The sequence below is a fragment of the Canis lupus genome, chromosome 1 (genome assembly GCF_011100685.1).
Source record: "Canis lupus familiaris isolate Mischka breed German Shepherd chromosome 1, alternate assembly UU_Cfam_GSD_1.0, whole genome shotgun sequence".
Lineage (NCBI taxonomy): Eukaryota > Metazoa > Chordata > Mammalia > Carnivora > Canidae > Canis > Canis lupus.
The window spans coordinates 38,612,988-38,635,254 of record NC_049222.1 but is presented as its reverse complement, the minus strand read 5'-3'; the positions used below and the strand labels follow the sequence as shown (position 1 = coordinate 38,635,254).

At 33.0% G+C, this 22,267-nt stretch overlaps 1 protein-coding gene across 3 annotated transcripts in view; it reads right to left on the bottom strand.

The window, feature by feature from the left end:
- The window catches only part of STXBP5 (syntaxin binding protein 5), a 167,975-nt gene that overhangs the window by 62,277 nt on the left and 83,431 nt on the right, over nt 1–22,267 (bottom strand). For all 3 annotated transcript variants that reach the window (XM_038526294.1, XM_038526295.1, XM_038526296.1), the window contains exons 10-16: nt 10,434–10,588; nt 9,256–9,328; nt 5,934–6,081; nt 5,658–5,725; nt 5,343–5,383; nt 4,079–4,299; nt 3,708–3,886 (exon numbers count right to left, since the gene is read on the bottom strand). In XM_038526294.1, the coding sequence (XP_038382222.1) occupies nt 3,708–3,886; nt 4,079–4,299; nt 5,343–5,383; nt 5,658–5,725; nt 5,934–6,081; nt 9,256–9,328; nt 10,434–10,588 (885 nt within the window). The remainder of the gene's footprint in view (nt 1–3,707; nt 3,887–4,078; nt 4,300–5,342; nt 5,384–5,657; nt 5,726–5,933; nt 6,082–9,255; nt 9,329–10,433; nt 10,589–22,267) is intronic.

The following is a 22,267-nucleotide window of genomic DNA, read 5'->3' as shown; positions in this document are numbered from 1 at the left end:
TCAAAATATATTGCTTTTGCAAACATATGCAAACTAGTAGTAGGAAACCCACAGTCAAAGATTAACAAGTGTGTAAGTTTGCTCATAGTGGAGGTATGTGTAGTAACAGTGAGAAATCAATATAGCAAGATAGGCTAGGTCCAGACTTTAAAGGGTCTTCAAAGCCTGGCTGCAAAGGTCTGATGTTGGTAGAAAGAACTGAGGGCTTTTGAAAAGCTAGAGTCTAAATTCTGGTTTTGCCATTTTCCAGATGTCTTTTTTTTTTTTTCTTTTAAAGACTTTATTTTTTTTATTCATGAGAGAGACACGCACACACACAGGCAGAGATATAGGCAGAGGGAGAAGCAGGCTCCATGAGGGAGCCCGATGCAGGACTTGATCCCAGGACTCCAGGATCATGCCCTGAGCCAAAAGCAGACACTCAACCACCGAGCCACCTAGGTGTCCTTCCAGTTGTCTTCTTATTGTCCAAATTTTAGAGTAAACATGAATCATTGAGGGTGCTCCAAAAATGAACGGAGTTACAGTCACTTCGTGCAATATCTATAAGGCAGGACACTCAGAACTGTATGCTCAATGAGCAGACGTTCTGGCTTTTCTCAGGGAAATACCACTAATCAGTGGTGGCTGTCCATCTCAAGATATAGAAATGAAAATAGAGTATTCTTCAGAATAGAAGAATCTGTGTTATTTTTTCCTTGGATAAATTAGGTAAGGTTCAAAGAAGTGTCCACCTTCTTCTAGCATATTTAACATGCACATTAGATTAGAGCAGGAACAAAAATACAGGGATAGTATCAGAAGTGCGTACATGGGGACATTTAAAACTTCAGTGATGAAGACATACAAAATTCATGGAATTCTTAATTAGTAAGAATAAACAAACAAACAAAAAATTCTTAAGCAAAAATAAGCCAGTCAAGCCTGCTGCAAAATCCCCAATAGGTAAAAAAATTAGAAATGGGATCAAGAAATAACAGGATAGGTTAGATTTACAAATGCAAAATAGGGACACTTGGGGGCTCAGCAGTTGAATGTCTGCCTTTGGCCCAGGGCATGATCACAGGATCTGGGATCCAGGATGGAGTCTCACATCAGGCTCCTTGCAGGGAGCCTGCTTCTCCCTCTGTCTGTGTCTCTGCCTCTCTCTCTCTCTCTGTGTGTCTCTCATGAATAAATAAATAAAATCTTTAAAATGCAAAATAGGGGATGGGTGGGTATAATATTTTATGTCTACAATGTTTACATGTGAATTATTTTAATATTTTAATATATGTAAATGAAGGTTTTACTTTTTAAAGACAAGGAGCTGAACGTTTATAAAAAGCTCCATAGTTTGTACAAATATATATACATTTGTGAGAGACACAGAGAGAGAGGCAGAGACACAGGCAGAGGGAGAAGCAGGCTCCATGTAGGGAGCCTAACATGGGACTTGATCCCGAGTCTCCAGGATCAGGCCCTGGACTGAACGTGGCGCTAAACTGCTGAGCCAGGCTGCCCTATACAAATAGATTTTAAATGTATGTTTGGAGACTTTGCTGTTTCAAAATGTCTGTTCGGACTGCAAAAGCCCAATTAAAATACCTAAAAACACAAAATTTTACTGGTTATAGGAATAAATTGAGTAACTAATCTTAAAATGTTTCTTCAAAGGAACAATTACATATGCAAGCATTTTGTATAAAAACAAAGTAGTAATTATTTTAATATCAATTTGATTATATTTCTGACATTTAAAAATTGGCTTTTGGGACTGTGGATGAAAACTATGTGAAGGTAATAAATAACTGCATTTACCAGAAAACTGTTCAGAAGAAAAAAAATGAGGTATAACTCAAATTGCCTGTGATTAAAAAGTCATTGGTAAATTTGTCAATTTTAGACAAAAATCTTAAAAACTTTGCCATAAAAATGTTATCAAAACAAACATCAAAGACAAATTGTACTTTACAGGCTTATAAGACTTGAACTTAACAAAGGCTGGAGAAATACACATTAAAATCAAAGAACATTAATGGAAATTTTACAAATTTAAGTTTAAAGCAAAGCAGTACTGAGTAAGTAACAACATGGAAGAATGTAGAATTCTCTGTATTTCCAATTTCATTCTAGCAAAACATGTGCCAGAACTGTAGCAAAAAGGAGGATGTGTATGTATATACTTGAGAGAGGGCCAAAAAAAAAAAAAAAAAAAAACACCCAAAAACCCTGAGACCTTTCTGAGAAATGTGGCTGCTTAACCTGAATGCTTACATTTTTTAGATCAGATCAGAGTCTCCTGTTGGCACTAGTGGCATTCTGACCTGCAAGTTCTTTGTTGCGGGGCACCGTTCTGCACGTTTGAGCATCATCCCTGACCTCTATGCACGAGATGCCAGTAGCACCCTGTTCCTACTGTTGACAACTAATAACGTCTCCAGATATTGCCAATAAAATGATGAGGAGCAAAAACATCTCTGTTTGAGAACCACTAACATAGAACACACAATCTCAAATTTATATAAACATATAGATTTTTTTTTTGAAGTCTGTAATTTTGGGGGCACCTGAGTGGCTTAGGTGGTTAAGTGTCTGCCTTTGGCTCAATCCTGATTTCAGGGTCCTGGGATCTAGCTCTGCATTGGGCTTCCTGCTCAGCAGGGAGTCTGTTTCCTCTCTCCCCCTCTGCTGCTTCCCTCTCCCTACTAGTACTCATGCTAATCTCTCAAATAAATAAATAAAAATCTTTAAAAAAAAGTCTACACCTTTTAAATGACTATGCTATAAAAAAATCTGCCCATATCTTTGGAGTCATTGCAATGCAATGCTAGTTACACAGACATTCTCCACAGCAATTCTTTACTACTCATCAAGAGAAGAAACTCCAGTAGATCTAAAATACAACCAGGACAAAACCTGGTTCTTTTAACAAATGCCAATGATCTCTCATTAGGCCTCCCTACCTTGAATCTACTAATCTGGCTTTTGCACCTCAACTCATGTACTGAATTTCTTTGACATTTTCCATAACCACTTTTTTTAGTTATTACCCCAACTGAACTTCTTTGTAAATGTAATTAATCACAGTCTTATAAAATTTTTCAGTGATCTTAACTTTTTCCTCATTCTTTTATTTCTATGTCATATTTAAGGCTCATATCCTTTAAAACATTTAACAACTCAATAATATAAGTCAGAAAAAGAAAGGATAAGAAAGTTGTACCCAATTTATTCCTGTTTAAAAAAGCAAAATGTATTCATATCCAGAATGCTACAATAAAGGCATTTAAATAATGATACTGGTGTGCTAGAGAAGATTCAGAAAGCCAAGAAAATGATTACAAAATGACTGAATCTCTAAAGACAAAAAAACCAGAACTTTCAGAGCAGTAGAAAGCAGTCTACATATATATTTGATCCACATTGAATCCAGAGTAGAAAACATCTATAGATGTGAAGATTGAGCTATATATACAGAAAAGATCCACGCTGTTCTACGGGTATGTTTACAGATCAAATCTTAGCACTTCCAAAGATAAAAATCATGGAATTCAATCATATTCCTTTTGATACCACAGAAGAATGGGTTGTATTAACCACAGCACAACCCAGAAAGAAATGTCATTTTTCTCTATCACAGGAAATTATCACTGTAATAAAGCTTGTAATTTATCTAAATTAAATTTATCTTATTTCCAAAACATCTGTATTTTTTAATAACATACTTTAAACAAGGGACATTATCACGAAGCCCATCAGATGAACTGCTACTGGTAGAAGGATGAGACTGAGGAGGAATGGGCTGAGGAGTGGCGCCCCCCACTGGTGTTGGCAAAGGCGGCGCCTGTTCGCCCTCTGGGGATTCCACATCATTTATTTCATATAACAATCTAACTTCAAGCATCTGTTGTAAAAGAAAGACAGTTCTTCTTTTAATAATTATTCATCTTATACACTTTCCACAAAAGATAGATGGCGATGTAAACACTTAAGTGTTCTTAAAAATTCTAGATAAAATTGACTTCAAATAATTTAAATAGTTCAAAAATTTTAAATGTCAGACATTTGACACTGAAAATAATTAAGAGACTATTACCGGAATGACTTCTGTTATCACTTCTTGTTTGCTGAATCTGTAAATAATGACATGAGCTGAAACTCCAGCTATACACAGCATTCTACTTTCTGGACACCAGGAGATAATCTGAATGGCATATGGATCTTCATCTACAATGTCTGTGTTTGGTCTGTCATCTTTATTTCTTGATTTTTCAAATACTTTAGATGTCTTTAGTTTATATAATACTTGCAGAGTTACTAGAAAAAAACATTTGTTAGATACTTTAATACAAAAAGAATACAAGGTAATATCTAGTCAGTCAAACTATCTAAGGAAAACAGCCTATATTTATTTGAACCATATTTTTATTTTCAGGTCTATATTTCTCAATTACACTTTTAGATAATGCAATCACTGTACCTATTGACCAAAAAAAAAAAAAAAAAAAAAAAGGTGTACTATTAAAAACAAAACAAAAAACACATGATAATGAATTAGATAACCTGAAAAAAGACAAATAGATTTTGCAAAAAAAAGTATAAATATAATGAAAATAATAAAGAACATAATTGCTTTCTAAAATGATTTTCTACATATTTTCTCTGTAAAAGGTACTAATAAATATTATCTCACACTTCTATATGATGAAACACAAAAGATCACAAGTTAACTAGATTCTCACTGTTTGCTATATATATTTGGCAAACACTGATGATTCAAACCATTCTTTCCTTTTTTGATATTGTGTAAGCACTATATATATATATATTCTGCCAAGAAAGCACAAATTACTGTTAGTATAAAATCAGGCATTAGGGGGTGCCTGGGTGGCTCAGCGGGTGAGCGTCTCCCTTTGGCTCAGGGCATGATCCTGGAGTTCAGGGATCGAATCCCATGTCATGCTTCCTGCGGGGAGCCTGCTTCTCCCTCTACCTGTGTCTCTACCTCTCTCTCTGTGTCTCTCATGAAAAAACAAATCTTAAAATAAAAACCCAGGCATTAAAATTATTCTACAAATTTCTGTTGATTTGAAATATATTCCCATTTTCATCTCTGATTTAAGGAAATTTTGAAGACAGAATTTGATTACTTTTGTTGAGAATCATTATTGATTTACTGGTTAATATCCTTAAAAATATCTTAAACATCTATTAGAAATTCTAAACTATACTTGATAAATCAGGTATTAAACTCATAGCTCCCACATTTTAAATTAAATATTGGTTATGCAATTATAAAACATGTTGTATATGTTACAGTGATTGTGTAACATATAACAAATAATATTCAAATTACTTACTTGCAGAAGCATCCCAGAACTTAACTGATCCATCAGCATGCCTATGAAAAGCAAATGAGTTAAAATTGTGAAGAAAAAAAGAAAAAAAAAACCCTACATATTTTTCTTTCTTTGAAGTATACTGTTATGTGAAAAGACAGCAACCAAAATAAAGCAGCATAAAATTCAGGGTAAACTGGCAGGTTCCAGACAACAACATTTCTTAATAAGTTACAGCATAAAGGAAAGCATTACCTGCCCAATTAATTAATATTCATGTAGTCTTAATTATATCTAGCTATTAGAGATTTAGTGGTGAAACAGGATTTTACTTACCCTGTAATAATTATTTCTGGGTAACTTTGAACACCCAAGCCCCAATTACCTCCATTAATGGGCCATTCCTATAAAAAAAAATTATTGTATAAAGCAACTTCCAAGCATACATCTTCATATATATTTCTATGACAACAGTAAAAAACATATTTTGCTTCAAAAAGGGATTTTCTATATACTTTCTCTAAAAAAGATATCAATGTTATAAAATACTCCACGGTGATACATATAAATTACTGAAATGTAACATTAATTACTAAAACTCATGTTCTATACCTTTTTGCTGTAACCTTGACGTTTCTGTCTGGCTCCAACAGAATAAAGTGCAGGAATAAGGTCCCCAGGACAACCAGCAAAATATTCGCAACATGTAACAGGTGATTCATGTATACTCAAAGGGTATGGATTTTCAAATATAGGATATCTTTAACAACAGGAAAAGAGAAATATTTATTAATTTAATAAAATTAAAACGAAAATGAGAACCTAAAAAAATACTTACAGCTTTGGAATGAAAACATTTTTTAAACTTTGATTAATTTAAAGATAATAGCCTCTGAAGATCCATATAACATATTACCTGAATTTACATTTTAACTTTGGGGATACAATGCTCTTCTCTGTATTTTTGGAAACTACAAAAATACATTCTACCAGAGATTTAACAGATTTCATTCATGTAACTATGTAAAAAAAAAAAAAAAAAAAAAAGGCATCTTTTATAATGCAAGTTGCTCAGTTAGAACAATAAATAGAAAAGCTGCAGTTGGAACTCTGTACCATGTGGCACATACTGGCCTGAGTGCTTTATATGTACATTTATCTTATTTGCTTTTTGCACCAAACATAAGATGTAGACATTTTACGGAAGAACAAACAGAGTAATGTGCCAAAGGCATGCCAGCTAGCTAGAATTTAACTTGTGCACTTTAGCATTAAGGTATAAAGTTCTCAATCAATAGATCTTAGATCTTTATGTCAGTAGAGCTAATACAAATTTTCAATTCTCCTTTTTTCCCCATCAATGTAATGCCTGGTACAACATTTAATATAGAGATGCTCGGGGCAGCCGGGGTGGCTCAGCGGTTTAGCGCCGCCTTCAGCTCAGTGCCTGATCCTGAAGACCCGGGATCGAGTCCCATGTCGGGCTCCCCACATGGAGCCTGCTTCTCCCTCTGCCTGTGTCTCTGCCTCTCTCTCTCTCTCTCTCTCTCTCTCTCTGTGTGTCTCTCATGAATAAATAAATAAATAAAATCTTTAAAAAATAATAATAATATAGAGATGCTCTCTTGTTTCGGTGATAATAAAATTCTACCTTAAAGGCTTTCTAGATATGAAATTATTTCATTAAATAAAGCAAAAAATGCTTTCAAAAATTTTAATTTTAAAGTAAAACCCTTACTACATATGCAATGATATTCTTTTCTGGTTTGAATTCCTTGAGAATGATTACTTAAAAATATCTGGAAAACCAGAATATGGCGTAAAAACTCTAAAAAGTTCAGAGTGGCACATCTGCAAAAATTAGATGTATTTATCAGTCTACTATTGACAATCATTTAAAAATCAGAGAAGAATATTTTCAGAAAAGTCCTTTCTAGATTTCAAAATGAACCAAACTGTTGTAACTCCTTCCTCAACCACATAAAAACACAAGGAAAAACTCAACAAAAATATGAATTAAAAACATGGCAGGTAACTTTGTTCTCTTTATAACAACACTTTATAATCCTTAAGCTCAACGATTCTATTATTATACATTTAATTGATGCATTTGATAAATAAAATGCCTAGTCACAGGTTATTTGCACAGTATTTTAACTTACATATATATCAGTATAGACAACACATAAAAGTCTCATATACTACATGAATAGTTAGCAAAGACAAGAAAATAAAATTATATTAAGAATAAGTTATTCTAGGGGTGCCTGCCTGGCACAGTCGGTTAAGCATCTGACTCCTGGTTTTGGCTCAGGTCATGAGTTCAGGGTTATGGTGCCAGGTCTGCACTGGGCTCTGCACTCAACATGGAGTCTGCTTAGGACTGTCTATCCCTCTCTTTCTGCCCTTCCTCCTCCACATGCTCTCTCTAAAATAAATAAATAAATCTCTCTTTTTTTAAAAGAATAACTTATTCTAGGACTGTCATTTACATCTATCTATCTCTATTTCAGAGAGAAAGAGAGGGATAGAGAGGGAGCATGAGTGGAGGGGGAGGGGTAGAGGAAGACTCAGGCTCTCCTCTGAATAGGGAGCCTCATGCGGGGGCTTGATCCCAGGATCCCGAGATCATTTAGAAATGTTTTTAAATTCCTTTGATCCACTTATGGTCCTGCAATTTTTTAAAAGGAAAAAAAATACCCAATTAATAATTACAAGTAGTACATACTAAGTTGATGTGAACCTAGGAATGCCTTAAAATAAAGTTAAATAATATTGTTCACTTATTCTTCAGGGTTTCCCAATCCTGGCACTATTCACATTTTTGACCAAATAATTCTTTATTATAAGGACTCTCCCCTGTGTACTGTGGATGTTTAGCAGCATCCATATCCTCTACCACTAGATGCCAGTAGCATCTACAAAAGATATTTATACAGACTTTGTCAAGTATCTGGGGCTAGGGGAAGCAAAATATCCCCTTGCTGAGAAATACTGAAATCGTGAATGGGTAAACTCAATTTAATGTTTAATGATTATCTCTCAGGAGATACAAATAAATAATGTAATATCTTTCATAGAATTTATAAGTAAACCCTATCATCTATGTTAGAAAAAGCAGAACATGACAAATACCACAAAAAGTTGCAAAGGAGCTATGGAGGCAATTTACAGATAAGATAGATGTGTATATATATGTGTATGTATATGTGTGTATGTGTATATATATATACATACACACATATACATAAAATCTCCTTGCAGCTGTTGGGAACCTGTAAGAAAAGACACTGAAGTATGATCACAGTTCAGTTTTTCTAGGGAATAAGGCACCTGTAGTAAGATAGTGAAAAATCAGGTTGGAAAGGTATCTTAAGTTCCTACTGTGAAGAGTAGTAGGCTGGGAAGGTGCTTTCAAATCAAAGCAGTAGAGACCACAGTGGTTTAAAGAGGAGACTAACAGGGCATTTGGTTGGCTCCATCAGTAGAGTATAAGACTCTCAAAAGAGGAGAATGGCAATCTTGGTACTGAGTGTAAAGTTACTCTGACAATGTATTCATAACAGTGCCACCAAGAGTGCAATAGGGCTGGGGAGACCACAGAGCTTATTATATGGAGGTAAAATGTGATGGGATTAATTTTGGTTTTGTTCATTTTGTTTGTCTCCAAGGTGCCCAAGTATTAGGTTGAATCATGAAATTTCAAAATTTCAACAAATTTTGACTTAAAAAATGGAAATTCTATATGAACAACATATTAGAAAAATCTGACAGGTAATCAGAAATGTGTACCTGGAATTGTAAAAAAAAAAAAAAAAGGTCAATATTATGGGTATAAATGTAGTGTTTTCAAAGAGAAATAGCCAATCCTATGCTAAAAAGAGTCTTTTTCATCACATCCTAAAATAATCTCTCACAAAATTTTATTTCTTACCCATTTTGAGCAAGGTCTATAAGTACTAAATCTTTTTCCAGAAGAACCACCACAGCATATGGTTCCTGAAAATCTGGAATAGGAAAACAATGCATGAACAATAGTTTTAAATATGCAAGAAGACAGCAAATTAGGTAATAAATATTTGCTTGTTTTTAATTTTATTCCAGTCTCTCAAGTATGTAACATTCTCATCTATTTTATATAACTTAAGACTACTTTGTTTTAAATGAGATAAATCTATGTAATAACTCAGAAAAAATTATTTCAGTTTTGTAAAGATGAATAAGACAAGAAGTTCATAGTAACTTCTATGGTATTACAAAATCCAAGACAGGGCATGGGCAACAAACCCAAAATTTAAATTACAACACCCATAAGAATAATTCTTACTATTGTATCTCATAGGAACTTGAATACTACTAATTTCTTTATTTTATATGCACCTATTTAACTATAAAATGCATTACAGTTTTACATCTCAATTTATTTCAAATGAAGTAAAACATATCCAGATTTAAATTCCTCTTGAAAGAATATATGATAGTTGTGATGGTTAATTTTATGTGTCAGCTTATCCTTGCTTTGATGTCTAGTTGTTTGGTTAAACACCAATCCAGATGCTGCTGTGAAGGTATTCTTCAGATGTGATTAACATTTAAATCAATATCAGATATAATGTGGGTGGGCTTCAATCAGCTGAAGGCCTTAAGAGCAAAGATAGATTCAAAAAAGAAGGCATTCTGCCTCAAGACAACAGCTCTTTCCTGAATTTTCAGGCTGCTATCTTCTTGCACAATGAAGCTGACTGATTAGCCCCCACAACTATATGAAACAATTTCTTAAAATAAATTCATTCTTTCTTTCTTGCTCTCTCTATACTTTATTGGTTCTGTTTCTCTGGAGAACCTTGACTAATACACTAGTATTTTATAGAATTCTAAAGAAACTGTTTCGTTTATCCTTAAGTGGCACTAAAGACTACTACTATGTCATACTAAACAGATAAAGCTTATTAACTTCTGAAATAAAACTTGTGAAGTTATAAAGACAGCATCTCTCTCCCAGAAGAATTACAGCAAACTAGGATAAGGAAACTATTTAGAAAACCTATAGGTCTTTGTTCTGAATAGCAGATATCTATAGAGAATGAGTTTTAAAGATGCAAAGCTTATTACCATTTGGGTATGGTGTTTCACACAGCGTTAGAAAATCGACAATTGAATAGTCCATTTCCAGCACAGCAGTACTTTTCCCATGCATAACTGTTAAGCAGGGTCTTCTTCCTACAGTATCATAGGACAAACCTCCTGATAAAATAATAAAAGGTTCCCTGGAAATAAAATACATAGGCAGGATTATAAAAGCATAGTGAAGACTATTTTCTTGCCATATCATAAATTTTTTATTTAGTGAAATAAAAAATTCTAACACATTTTAATGCATGATTTAATTGAATATTCATATGTGACTTTTTAAAATTGCACTAGGTGAGACCCAAGTGAATTCATGAAAATTACCATACAATAAGAATGAACATTGACTATATTCGACTCTTTCATACCTCCCCTTGGTTTCTAAAATTTTTTTCCTTTATCTTCTTTATACAACTGTCAAAAAATTCTCTCTGGGTTACTATAGGTCAAGTATCTTGGATGAACTACCTTTATTTCCAATCCTAATAACCAGGCCTTCTCAACAGAAGGTCTAAGAGAGAATGTTAATGGCCTGAGGCATTAACTGTATGTAACAAATTAACTTCTCACTGATGTATCAGAAATGTACTAGCTATGAATCACTCTTGAGAAAACAGTCACTAAAAATCATTTTCTGTAGGGCTTACTTCTGGAATTTTGGCTGGTATGCTCTTAAACCAAAGCTCCCATGTACATCTAGCAGCTGAGGGCTTGCCACTTAGATCTAATTAACTCTACAACTCTCTCTATTAACCACTACTTAGTGATTTACCTAGACCCACTTTTTAAAACTGTATTTCTTAAATGTGCAAAAGACAAAGTATCTCTATATATATTTTGGCCTGTATTCATCTTTGTCTTGATTATTCAAGTTTTTTGTTCATGTTTTCATTATATTAGTAATCTATTTCTAATTGTTTTATTGATAAGAGTTCTTTGCATTCTAAGGAATTAGCTTTTGGTCTGCTATGTGTCTCACTATTTGCTGGGGGAGGAGAAGTTGTTTATGATACATTAAATAAATGATGTTAAAAGTTTGATGTAAGATTTTCTTAAATCTCTTTATTTATGATTTTTTAGGTAGTTTCTGAATGCTCACTTTAAGGTCAGTAGATCCATCTTCTTCCTCTACATCGGATATAAACGGTATGTAATAATATGTAATTGTTACAAACACTAGTTCCTATTTACTATTATTTTACAAAAAATGCTAATTTTTATATTTAACTTAGAGCTTGTTTGTTGTTAAAAGGCTGTGAATAATGAAACAATAAGATCAAAGCAATACTTTGTTACTTCTAAAAAAAGTGCTAGTTTGGGAACTAAGCTATCTGAATTTAAATTAAATTTCAGCTGGTTTTCCTTTCTGTGTGATGATACTGGACAAGCTGCTTAACCTCTCTGTGCCTAACTTTTGCATCTATAAAATGGAGATTGAATGACATGTATCTACCCTCAGACAATTGTTGAATTAATATACAGAAAGCACTGGGGTCAATGTCTAGCACATAATACACCTTTGGTAAGATTTACCTATTATTATTACTATGATCATCAAATTACAATTATTATCCATTATGAAAGTTTCCCCTTCTTTTGACATGTGGAAAGTAACATTAGAATGTCTAAATTATATTTATTTTTATCTTACACTCTAGAATAAACTCCACTAAAATTTACTTAGACTAGTAGTACAAGTGTATAATTTATAAAGAAATATATTAAGTCAAATAACTCAACTGTTCAATACTTAAACATTTTACCTATTTAAGTACATAAAATAACATGTATATATGTCTATTTTATTTAAAACTATACTCTCATGTGTCCCTGTTTTATTTTTTTCATAGCATTAAAACTTATTTATTTGCTTATTGGTTTTCTCATGAAAATGCAAGCTCCTTGAGGGCAAGATTTGTTCATTTTGTTCATTGCTATATCCGTAACGTAATGAATTAATAGAATAAGTAACGAATGAATGAATAGAAGTGTATGTGACACTACCACTCTCTAACTTACTATCATTTAAATTTTTTGCCACTAAACTGATTTGGGTAATCTTATTTTTCCACCTAAGCAACAGTAATCAAAGCTTAAAATTCCCAAACAGAATTACGCTAATTGTATTGTACACCAATACACTGTTTCAGTCTCTTTGCATAGTATTATTATGGCTGTAGCTAGGAAAGCATATTTAATTTTCTTTCCTTCTTATCACATATAATGAATAAAGAGGATACATTTCCTCTCGTGTACTTTGAAATATAGCACATAACTGAATACAAAATACTAGGAAGAAGGATGAAGAATCCAACTTTATCTTTTAAAGAGTGGGAAGCCCGGGCCACATGTATTTTATATGTAATATTTAAAAATAGTCTGATCGATGTTTTTACACATAGCCAACTTAAAAAAAAATTATTAATGTAAGAAATAGGAAGAGGTAGATGCTGAACTTCACTACAGAATAAAATTTCCATGGAAATACCAGGTAGGTTTGCCAGGTAAGTCACTCATTTATTAGATAAATTCTTACTATGGTATTTAATAACACCATGGCAATCGGGTAGATTTATCTTCAAAAGGCAACTAGGTGTGTATCCACTGGTCTTGCAAGTTGCCTACACTTCTTTTCTACTGTTAAAAGTGAAAACATATATGATGAAAAAAGTGACAAAAATATATGAATAAAAAATATGAGTAAGAAACAGTTTCAAAGAAATACCAAGGTATTTTACATAATTATCAAAGTTCCCTAAATCTAGCAGTAAATACATATAGATATGCATATATACGTATATATTTAATTACCCAACAGATATTTTTTCATTATAAAGAATGAAACTTTGAAGAGTAGATATTAATGAGATGATTATTTTACAAGTAGTCATAAATACAATGATAAAATATTTTAATACTAGATAGTGAAAATTATATAAGTTGTTTTACTGGTATTTAGAATTACATTAAAAATTCTCGAAGTCTAGATTATTTCTAGGTAGTGTATGAATTATGGAGGTAGATAATCTTATTGTTTTTAAACACAATTTTATCTTTTTTGATGTTATAATAAGGCCTGGAGGTAATATAATTTTTAGCCTGTAACTTTAAGTATAATTTCAGTAGAATTTCTTTCAATGATATTGGGTGTTCCTCAAGACTGTCATTTTGTGAAGATATCCACATTAGAAAGGTATCTGGACATTTTATCTATCTATATACCTACCTACCTACCTACCTACCTACGAATGAAAGCAAGCACCATGCACCTGTGCATGCAGGGATGGGCAGAGGGAAAGGAAAAGAGAAGCAGGCTCCATGCCTAGCATGGGGCCCGATGTGGGGCTGGCTCTCATTACCCTGAGATCATGACCTGTGTTGAAGTCAAGAGTCAGATGCTTAACCAAATGAGCCATCCAAGTGCCTCTGGACATTTTTGTTCATTGCTATATCCCTAAGTAATGAATTAATAGAATAAGTAAATGAATGAATGAATAGAAGTGTATGTGATACTACCACTCTCTAACTTACTATCATTTAAATTTTTTTAAATTTACTGGGACCTTTTAAAATCTGATTGAAATTTTTAAGAGGGTAGACACTTAAAAGTGTCTTTGTCCTTTGTCCTTCTGACTAATTCCCCAGGCTGGCCTTGATAAGTGGTTTGGCTCCAGTTGTTTCATACGAAGCACTTTTAACTTAAGGAAGGCACTTCTACCCAAAAAGCCATTTTTATAAGCAATTTGTTCCACTCAGTTCTATAACATTACCCATTCATTCAAATTTTCAAATTTATTTTGAGCACCTGTATTGCTGAAAATAAAACAGTGCTCTCATGTCTAGTCTACATGAACAAGCACATAGGAACAAGTGTTACAAAGAGAATAAGACAAGGTGGAGTGGTGACCTGGGTGCAAGGGAGGTGATAGAGCAGTTACTGTAAGATGGTCAGAAAAGATCCTTGAAGTAATGACATATGAGCAGAGCTAGAATGATGAGCAACCAGTTACTTAAACAGCGTGGGGTTGAGGAGAAAGGAATATACATTCTAGGCAGCAGGAATAACAACAGCAAAGACCCCAAGTCAGGAATGAGTTTGATATATCTGAGGAACTAAATGGCCAGTGGGGCCACAACACACTGAGTAAAGCAATACGTGGTAAGAGATGACCCAACTCCAAATCTTATAAAATGCATCCTGTTTCCTCTATTAGGATCTTAAGAACCTGTCTTGTCCATTTCATCCCCATAATGACTTTAGTTCTGACCCTAATAAACTGTAGCTGAAATTATTATAATAGTATTTGCACACATTGTTTATTGCCTGAGATATACTTCCTCTCATTTTGTTTGACTTTAAAATTTTAAAACTCAGTCCAATTATCATCTCCTCAGAAAAACTTTCCCTGATCCATCCACCCTGACTGTACTGGATTCCCTCCCTATGTTCTAAAGCATCCCTGTGCCTACCTCTTCTCAGCATTTACCATACTGAATCGCCATTATGTTTATCTAGTTTCCCTTTGTACTGTAAGCTCCTTCAGGACACAGAATGTATAATTTACCTGTGCATTCTCAGGCCATAGCTAGATATCCCAAAAAGTATTTATCAAATACATTTAAATATTACTACACTTACTGCTCAGATGGTCACTAGTATTAGGAATTAAAATCAGAAATGCTGTAGGATTTGGTAATATTTGGCCAGATTTGGTAATAAATAGTCTAAAGTCTGAAATATAACTATTGTCCTATTCTGATACTCTTTCTGCATAATTAGTACTGCCACTTGTATTATTCACTACCTCTCCGTATTTCTAAAATTGGAATTTAAGCCCCAAATTGTCTCATATGTCACTGATTTACATGTTATCAAATTTTCCAACTTTTTTCAAATGGAGATATGCCATTCAATTTTAAAGGAAACACAACTATATACTTGGTGAGCAGAATCATACCTTAGCTCTTAAAAGCTAATAAATATCTTTACCACTCTAACCTCAGTGCTCAGCTTTTTTTGGTGTAGAGGGGATGAGGAGCAGAGGGAGAGGGAATATCTTAAGTAGGCTCCACACCCAGCGCTGACGCAGGGGTCAATCTCACACTACCCTGAGATCATGACGTGAGCTGAAATCAAGAGTCAGCTGCTTAACACTGACTCCCTAGTGCTTAACTTCTTATTGAATGAACATATGATTTTTATGAGACCCTATAATCAAACTTCTAAGATCCTCAATTCAAATTCCAAATGTAAATTATGATTATATAATTTGAATAGTCCAATAGAAATCTATGCAACCATGATCTCATATTTGGTGTCAACTTGTTAACTTTTCATATAAAAAGTTAAAAGCTTAGATTTTGCCCAGTATGTGTCCATTATAAGAAGTTCATTTGCACACATGGTTCGAATGGAAGACAAATTGTGAAGCACACTCAAAAAGTAATAATGAATTCTTAGTTCTACTAAGTTTTTGAGCTATCAAAACAAAATAGAATAATCAAAAACAAGGGTTTCAAAAACAAAATTTTAAGGGCTGAGAGGCAAAAAAGAAAATAAAATATAGGGAGATGAATTAAAAGCATTTTTCTAAATATATAATGCTATAGTTTCAAACAATGCTTCTCAAACTATCTATGGTAGTTTCAAACTACTTTTGCAATTTTTCAATTCATGGAAAATCTGTTTTTTAAGAAAAACAACTAAATGTGTGCACAGATGTTATAGTGATGTCAAATGATACTCAAGTCTCCATACTTTCACTTTTGATTTCTCCATGTATTTTGTCTCAGAGAATTAGCAGACTGGATCCATCCATGCATCATACTTTGACTAGTACTAGTCTAGAAAACAAAAAGTTGAGCTTTCTCAGGATACTGCTTAACCTACCCTATCATTACCAGGGGGAAATGTGAGGATGTCCTTGAAGGCCTCACTGCAAGGCCCCATACTCTTGCACACTCTGAAGTTAAATCAGAAACCATGGAACTCTTTAACTGGGCATGTCTCAGTAGAGAGGTGGATCTCAAAAACAAATATTTGATAAGAGAATTACTGCTTAGTTATGAAAAGTTTTCACCAGGGACCTTTTTTTTTTAATAAATTTATTTTTGATTGGTGTTCAATTTGCCAACATATAGAATAACACCCAGTGCTCATCCCATCAAGTGCCCCGCTCAGTGCCCGTCACCCAGTCATCCCCCCCGCCCACCTCCCTTTCTACCATCCCTAGTTCGTTTACACCAGAGACCTTTTTGAGTAAATAGGAAATAACAAGGTAGCTAACAATAAGTATTATGATAATGAAGTGAATACAGAGAAGCATAATGGGTCATAACTCAAACTTTGGAAGAAGTTATCTATGTCCAGATCCTAGCTCTCTTACTTTGTGCCTATTAGGACTGAATAACTTAACTTTAATTTTAATTATCTGAGCCTCAGTTTTCTCTTCTGGAATACACACCTCACAGAGTTACTGTAAAGATTAAGTGACATGATATATGTATTGCTTATTACAGTGCCTGGTACAAAATACATTGTTAGAAAGTGACTACTACTCTACTAGCATCATGATGATGATATTTCAGGTGTCTTTATAGTTCAGATCTGTACCTTTGCCAACTTTAAGAGGACCCTGAGAACTAGAATAGCCACCTCCAAACCATGTCACTAGTGACTAGCCCTTATACTCTCCTTTGCTAATACAGATAAAAAGAAGTTTGGGGAAAAAAAATAAAGAAACATATTTAGAAGACTTTCTGTTCACTTAATGACCAATTTAACAATGATACAGCTTTAGTAGAGTGAATTTGTATATTTGCATAATGTTGATTTTAATTTTATATTTTATTGATATAATTTTTATGAAACCTGTTATAGTAATTAAACTTAATATATATCCTCTTAGCTATCAAAAATGTGGAATCTCCAAACATTTTCATAAATAGCCATGAAGTATACAACAGTGATATCAGAGTGTGGTCTGTGAACTTCTTGCGGTTCCCAGGACCCACCCTTTTCAAAAGATCACAGGTAAAACCATTTTCACTATGATACTAAGACACTATTTGCCTTTTCACTGTGTTGATATTTGCACTGATGGCAAAAAAGTAATAGTAGGTGGACTAAACTCCTGGCATCTCAGCATGAATCAAAACAATGGCACCAAACTAGACTTATTCATTTTATTCCTCATTGCCACACATTAAAAGGATTTTTCCCCTTCTTTTTCAAAATGTCTTTGATGAAGCAGTAAAATGACTAATTTTAAATCTTGACCCTTACTATGCCTTTTTAATGTTCTATTAGGAAAATAAGAAAGATATACAAAATACTTCTGTACACTGAATTGGATAGTTACTTTCAGAAAAACACGTGTGTAGTTGTCTGAGTTGTGATATAAGTCACCTATTATTTTTGCTGATAGGATGACTATAATTTAGGCTTGGGTAATTGACAATCGTCTTCTCAAAAATGAATGAAGTGAATGTTATTTTAAGAAAAAACAACTGATATTATTTGTTTACAATGATAAAATCTGGACTTTCAAGTAAAAATCAAGAGTTTGGGAACTTCTATATGCCATGCTGAATTTCAGTTTCCCAATACATAAATAGACTTTCCTCATGAGATCAGTGGTGATATCAGCCACTTAATATATAATGAAATGTGTCAATACTAGAAGATATGAATGACTCAATCAATATTTCCCAATTTACTAGTATCATGATGTTACAAAAGCATGTAAGAGTGAGTCATTGCAAGCGCTGATAGACCAAAGGATTTTCATGAAACAGAGTACAAAAAATTTACTGATAAGGGATTCAGATCTCACACTACAACTAATGCTTAATAATCTATCACTTGTCAAGTTTTGGTGTAATACCAAGGAATATTTACCATTATTTTAAAAATCGAACTATAGTATCTGTGTAAAGCTGGATTTTCTTCGTATGTCTCAATTAAAAGAACATTGCAAAAGACTGACTATAGAAGCAAACCTGGACTCTAGCTGTAGTCTATTATACCAAACTTGAAGGAAATTTCCAAAATAAACAATTCCAGTATATTTTTAGAAATAGTTATTTTAAAATGTTTTATTTATGTTAATATGCAAAGGGTTATTTTTAAATGAATAAGCATTTTTTAAATTCTAAACTTTATTTCTAGTATGGTAAATATCAACAGGTAAAATCCACATAAGCAAAAGATCTTTGGGATTCTCGACAACTAAGACTGTAAAGGGGTCCTCAGACCAGTTTTTGGACTGTTACTATAAACATAAAAAGGAAGCCCACACAAAATAAAATTGCAATGACAGGTTTTCATTTTAATAAAAAAGTTTAATTGGTTAAAATTAAGAGATTATATGATAAAGGGTATTATAATAAAGGTAATAATAATAATAAGCTTAAATTAATAGGGATTCTATCAGTACCATTCTTCTCTAAATTATGATCTCTTGACTATTAATACAGTGATGCAGATTTATCAAAGTCCTTATGATCTTTCTTCATTACCAGCCAAACTTTAATGTCTTCTTCAATCATATAAAAACTTAGGGGTTATTTAGCAATAACATACTACATAACATCCGAAAATCTCATGTAAATGAGTGGCTGACAAAACTCAATTTGGAGATAAGGGCAGAAAAAGAATCTATGAATTCTACAGTCCTCAATTAGGAAAAGGAAAAAAAAAAAAAAAAGATCTCAGAACACCTTCCCAACCTTGAAGGCAGAAATCTGCTTACGTGTCCCTATAAACTGAACATTTCATGAATCTTAATAACTTTAGAAGAATTATAATACTCTCTTGTAATCAAATAAAGGCTGATAGTCATAACAAAAGCTATTATGATGAAGTTGTCATGTCTATGGAAACACAACTCTTCTCTACCTGTGCTTTCCAGGGCAAAGCATTCATTCTAGTGCTGACATTAAACTAGAAAGCAAAATAAACATATAAATCAACATGATAAGTCAATGAGATAAAGGTACAGAATTTAGTAGACCTAGCCTAACCGTACAAATTCCAGAAAAAATTATGCTTTGGGGTTTCGATGTATTATAGTTTCACAATTCAGGTTGGTTAGGATGCATGAGATTTATAGGACCCCACAGTAATTTTTATTAGTCCACTACTTTTTTTCCCCTAGTAACAATAAAATGAAAGAATTTATGTAACAATTACACATTTTTTTTTCAAAAAGAAATCTAAAATCTTCAATGCAGACTTTGTCATGTGGAAATTGTGATTAAATGAACTACAATAAAGTTCACGGTGTTAAAGTATGATTTCAAAGCTTATCTATGAAAAAACATTGTGCAGTTTTCAAAATCATTTATTGCGGACAAGGTCTTACATGGATTTGATCCCTGTCCTTAGAACAACATAACCTAAAGCATATAAGCTGGTACCAATATATTATAAGCAGCCTAGTATTAGAACAATTAGTGAACTATCACTAAGATATTCAGTCCATGTACAAATCACAAGTGAATGCATTTTAATAACGGAAAAAAAGTAGACTAGGATGAATAACAATGGAAAACAAGCCTTATATTAGTTTGAACAAAACCATAAAGCTTTAAGGATGCAACAAAGAACCAATTAAGATGGTAAAGAAGGAATGGCTCTAAAAGAAGAAACTATAGGAAAGCTCAGATTGAACTTCAGCAGTAGAAAAAGCAGGAGTAATAAATTAGAGGCAGTGTAAGAAAGGGATATCTGAATAGCTTTAACAAATAAGCAACATTGGAAACAATTAGGTTTGAAATAAAGCTCTGCCTTTTTATAAATAATACACATCAAAAACGATTAAATTTAAAAAAATTATAAGGTTTTAAATTCTATTTTAGGACTTCAGAAATGGAAGAACTGTTACCAAGTGAGTATCAACCATTATTATACCAACTTTGTTAAATTCATCAGTTTCTAGATACAGGGTCATGGACAAGGATATAAATAATTTTGGTCCCTGCTAAAACATAAAAGCTCAGCTGGATGGCTGCTTGCAAAAAACTGAATCATAAAATTTTTATGAAACACCATTTTATATGCAAATGGAAACAAATTTAACTTCAGTCCCTATTATCCCAGCAGATTGCCTTTTCTTTATTCCAGTAGTCATTTAGGAGTTTGCATTGTGGTTACAAAATTTAAGATGATTTCAAAGCCTAAGTGCTTACTTTTAAGGTAGGTAATTAATAAAACAAAAACATCTCCCATCGATGAGACTGATGAAATTGTTATAGTTTATACTCCATTCTTTAAAGTATACACAGATATTTTCAAGTATACACAGATTATCTTTCAAGATATTTTCAGATATTTGCAATGTGGGACCTTGTCAAGATTCATAAAAATCTTTTATCCTCAAAATTTCATCACTGAAAATTTATTGTAAAGCAATACTACAATAGGGGTGCCTGAGTGGCTCAATTGTTTAAGCATCTGTCTTCAACTCAGATCATGGTCCCGGGGTCCTGCACATTGGGCCGCCTGCTCAGCAGGGAGTCTGCTTCTCCCTTTGCTTGTGCTCTCTCTCTCTCAAATAAATAAAATCTTTAAAAATAGTACAATAGTAAAAAATCTTCTATCTTCTGTTGAATTATCTATAATGTCAAAAAAGAGAATCTGTTCACTACTATATTTTTATCTGTAATAAGAAAAACCTCATTATAATATCAAAAAACTAAATGTTCAGCAAAAGGGAGGAATTAGTCTAAGTACACAGCCTATAAGATTATTTTAAAAAAATCTGATAGAAACGAGTAATACTTTAGATATGTTAAACAGAAAAAAAAACCCACCACCAGACTGAATATGCTCTAAGAATATAACTAGGTGAAATTGGATATGTATCTGAAAAAAGACTGAAGGAAAATGAACAAAAGAAAAAAATTGTTTTAGAATAGAAATTACAGGTAATATGCTTCTTTTGTGAAGACTTTAATGTTATAATTTAAAAATAAAAAACCTAGGTACTTCCAAAAAAACTTTAAAATAGTAGTGGTTAAACACGAAAATAAAAGGGGTGCCTGGATGGCTCAGTTGGAAGATCATGTCACTCTTGATCTCGGAGTTGTGAGCTGGAGCTCCATGTTCAGTATAGAAGTTATGTAAAAATAAAATCTTAAAAGAAATGAAATATAACAATTGTGATTAACCATACTTTTTTAAGAAACTGCATTTTTCCGATGAAATCCCATGGAAATAGTTTGCCAATTTTTAATGTCATTTCCCTGTCATTGTACTTTCAGTATTATAACGTAATATAAAATATATAAATATATATAATGCTAAAGGATTTTCTGCTTCCTAGGCCACTCAAAAATCACTACACAAATTTAGAATATAATTATGATTCATCCATTCAGCAAGCATTTACCAAGTGCTTAACTGTGCTGGTTCCAACAGGAGGGGCCAAAATAGTCTTATCTTTCATCATTTGATTCCTTCAGCTTCACTCCTTCCTTTGGCCAGCACTCCCCCCTCTACTATTTCACTTTTTACTCATCTTCTACTTTACTGATTTCGGTGTTCCATTTCCAAACGCAAAACTTACCTATCCTAAGACTTTTGGTTCCGTAGCCAAAAATTTTTCTGGAAGAATCTGGATCATATAATCATATCACAATACTTTTAGTATTTAAGAAAGAAAATTATCTTCTCCAACTCTACTTTGAATTCATCATGAGAAATTCACTCTAAAACTTTCTTCCTAAATTATTTCCTTTTCATTTTCAGTGTATATCCTATTCCAACAGTTCATTCTTTTCTGCCATTTGTCATATGGAGGTATTCCCCAAGT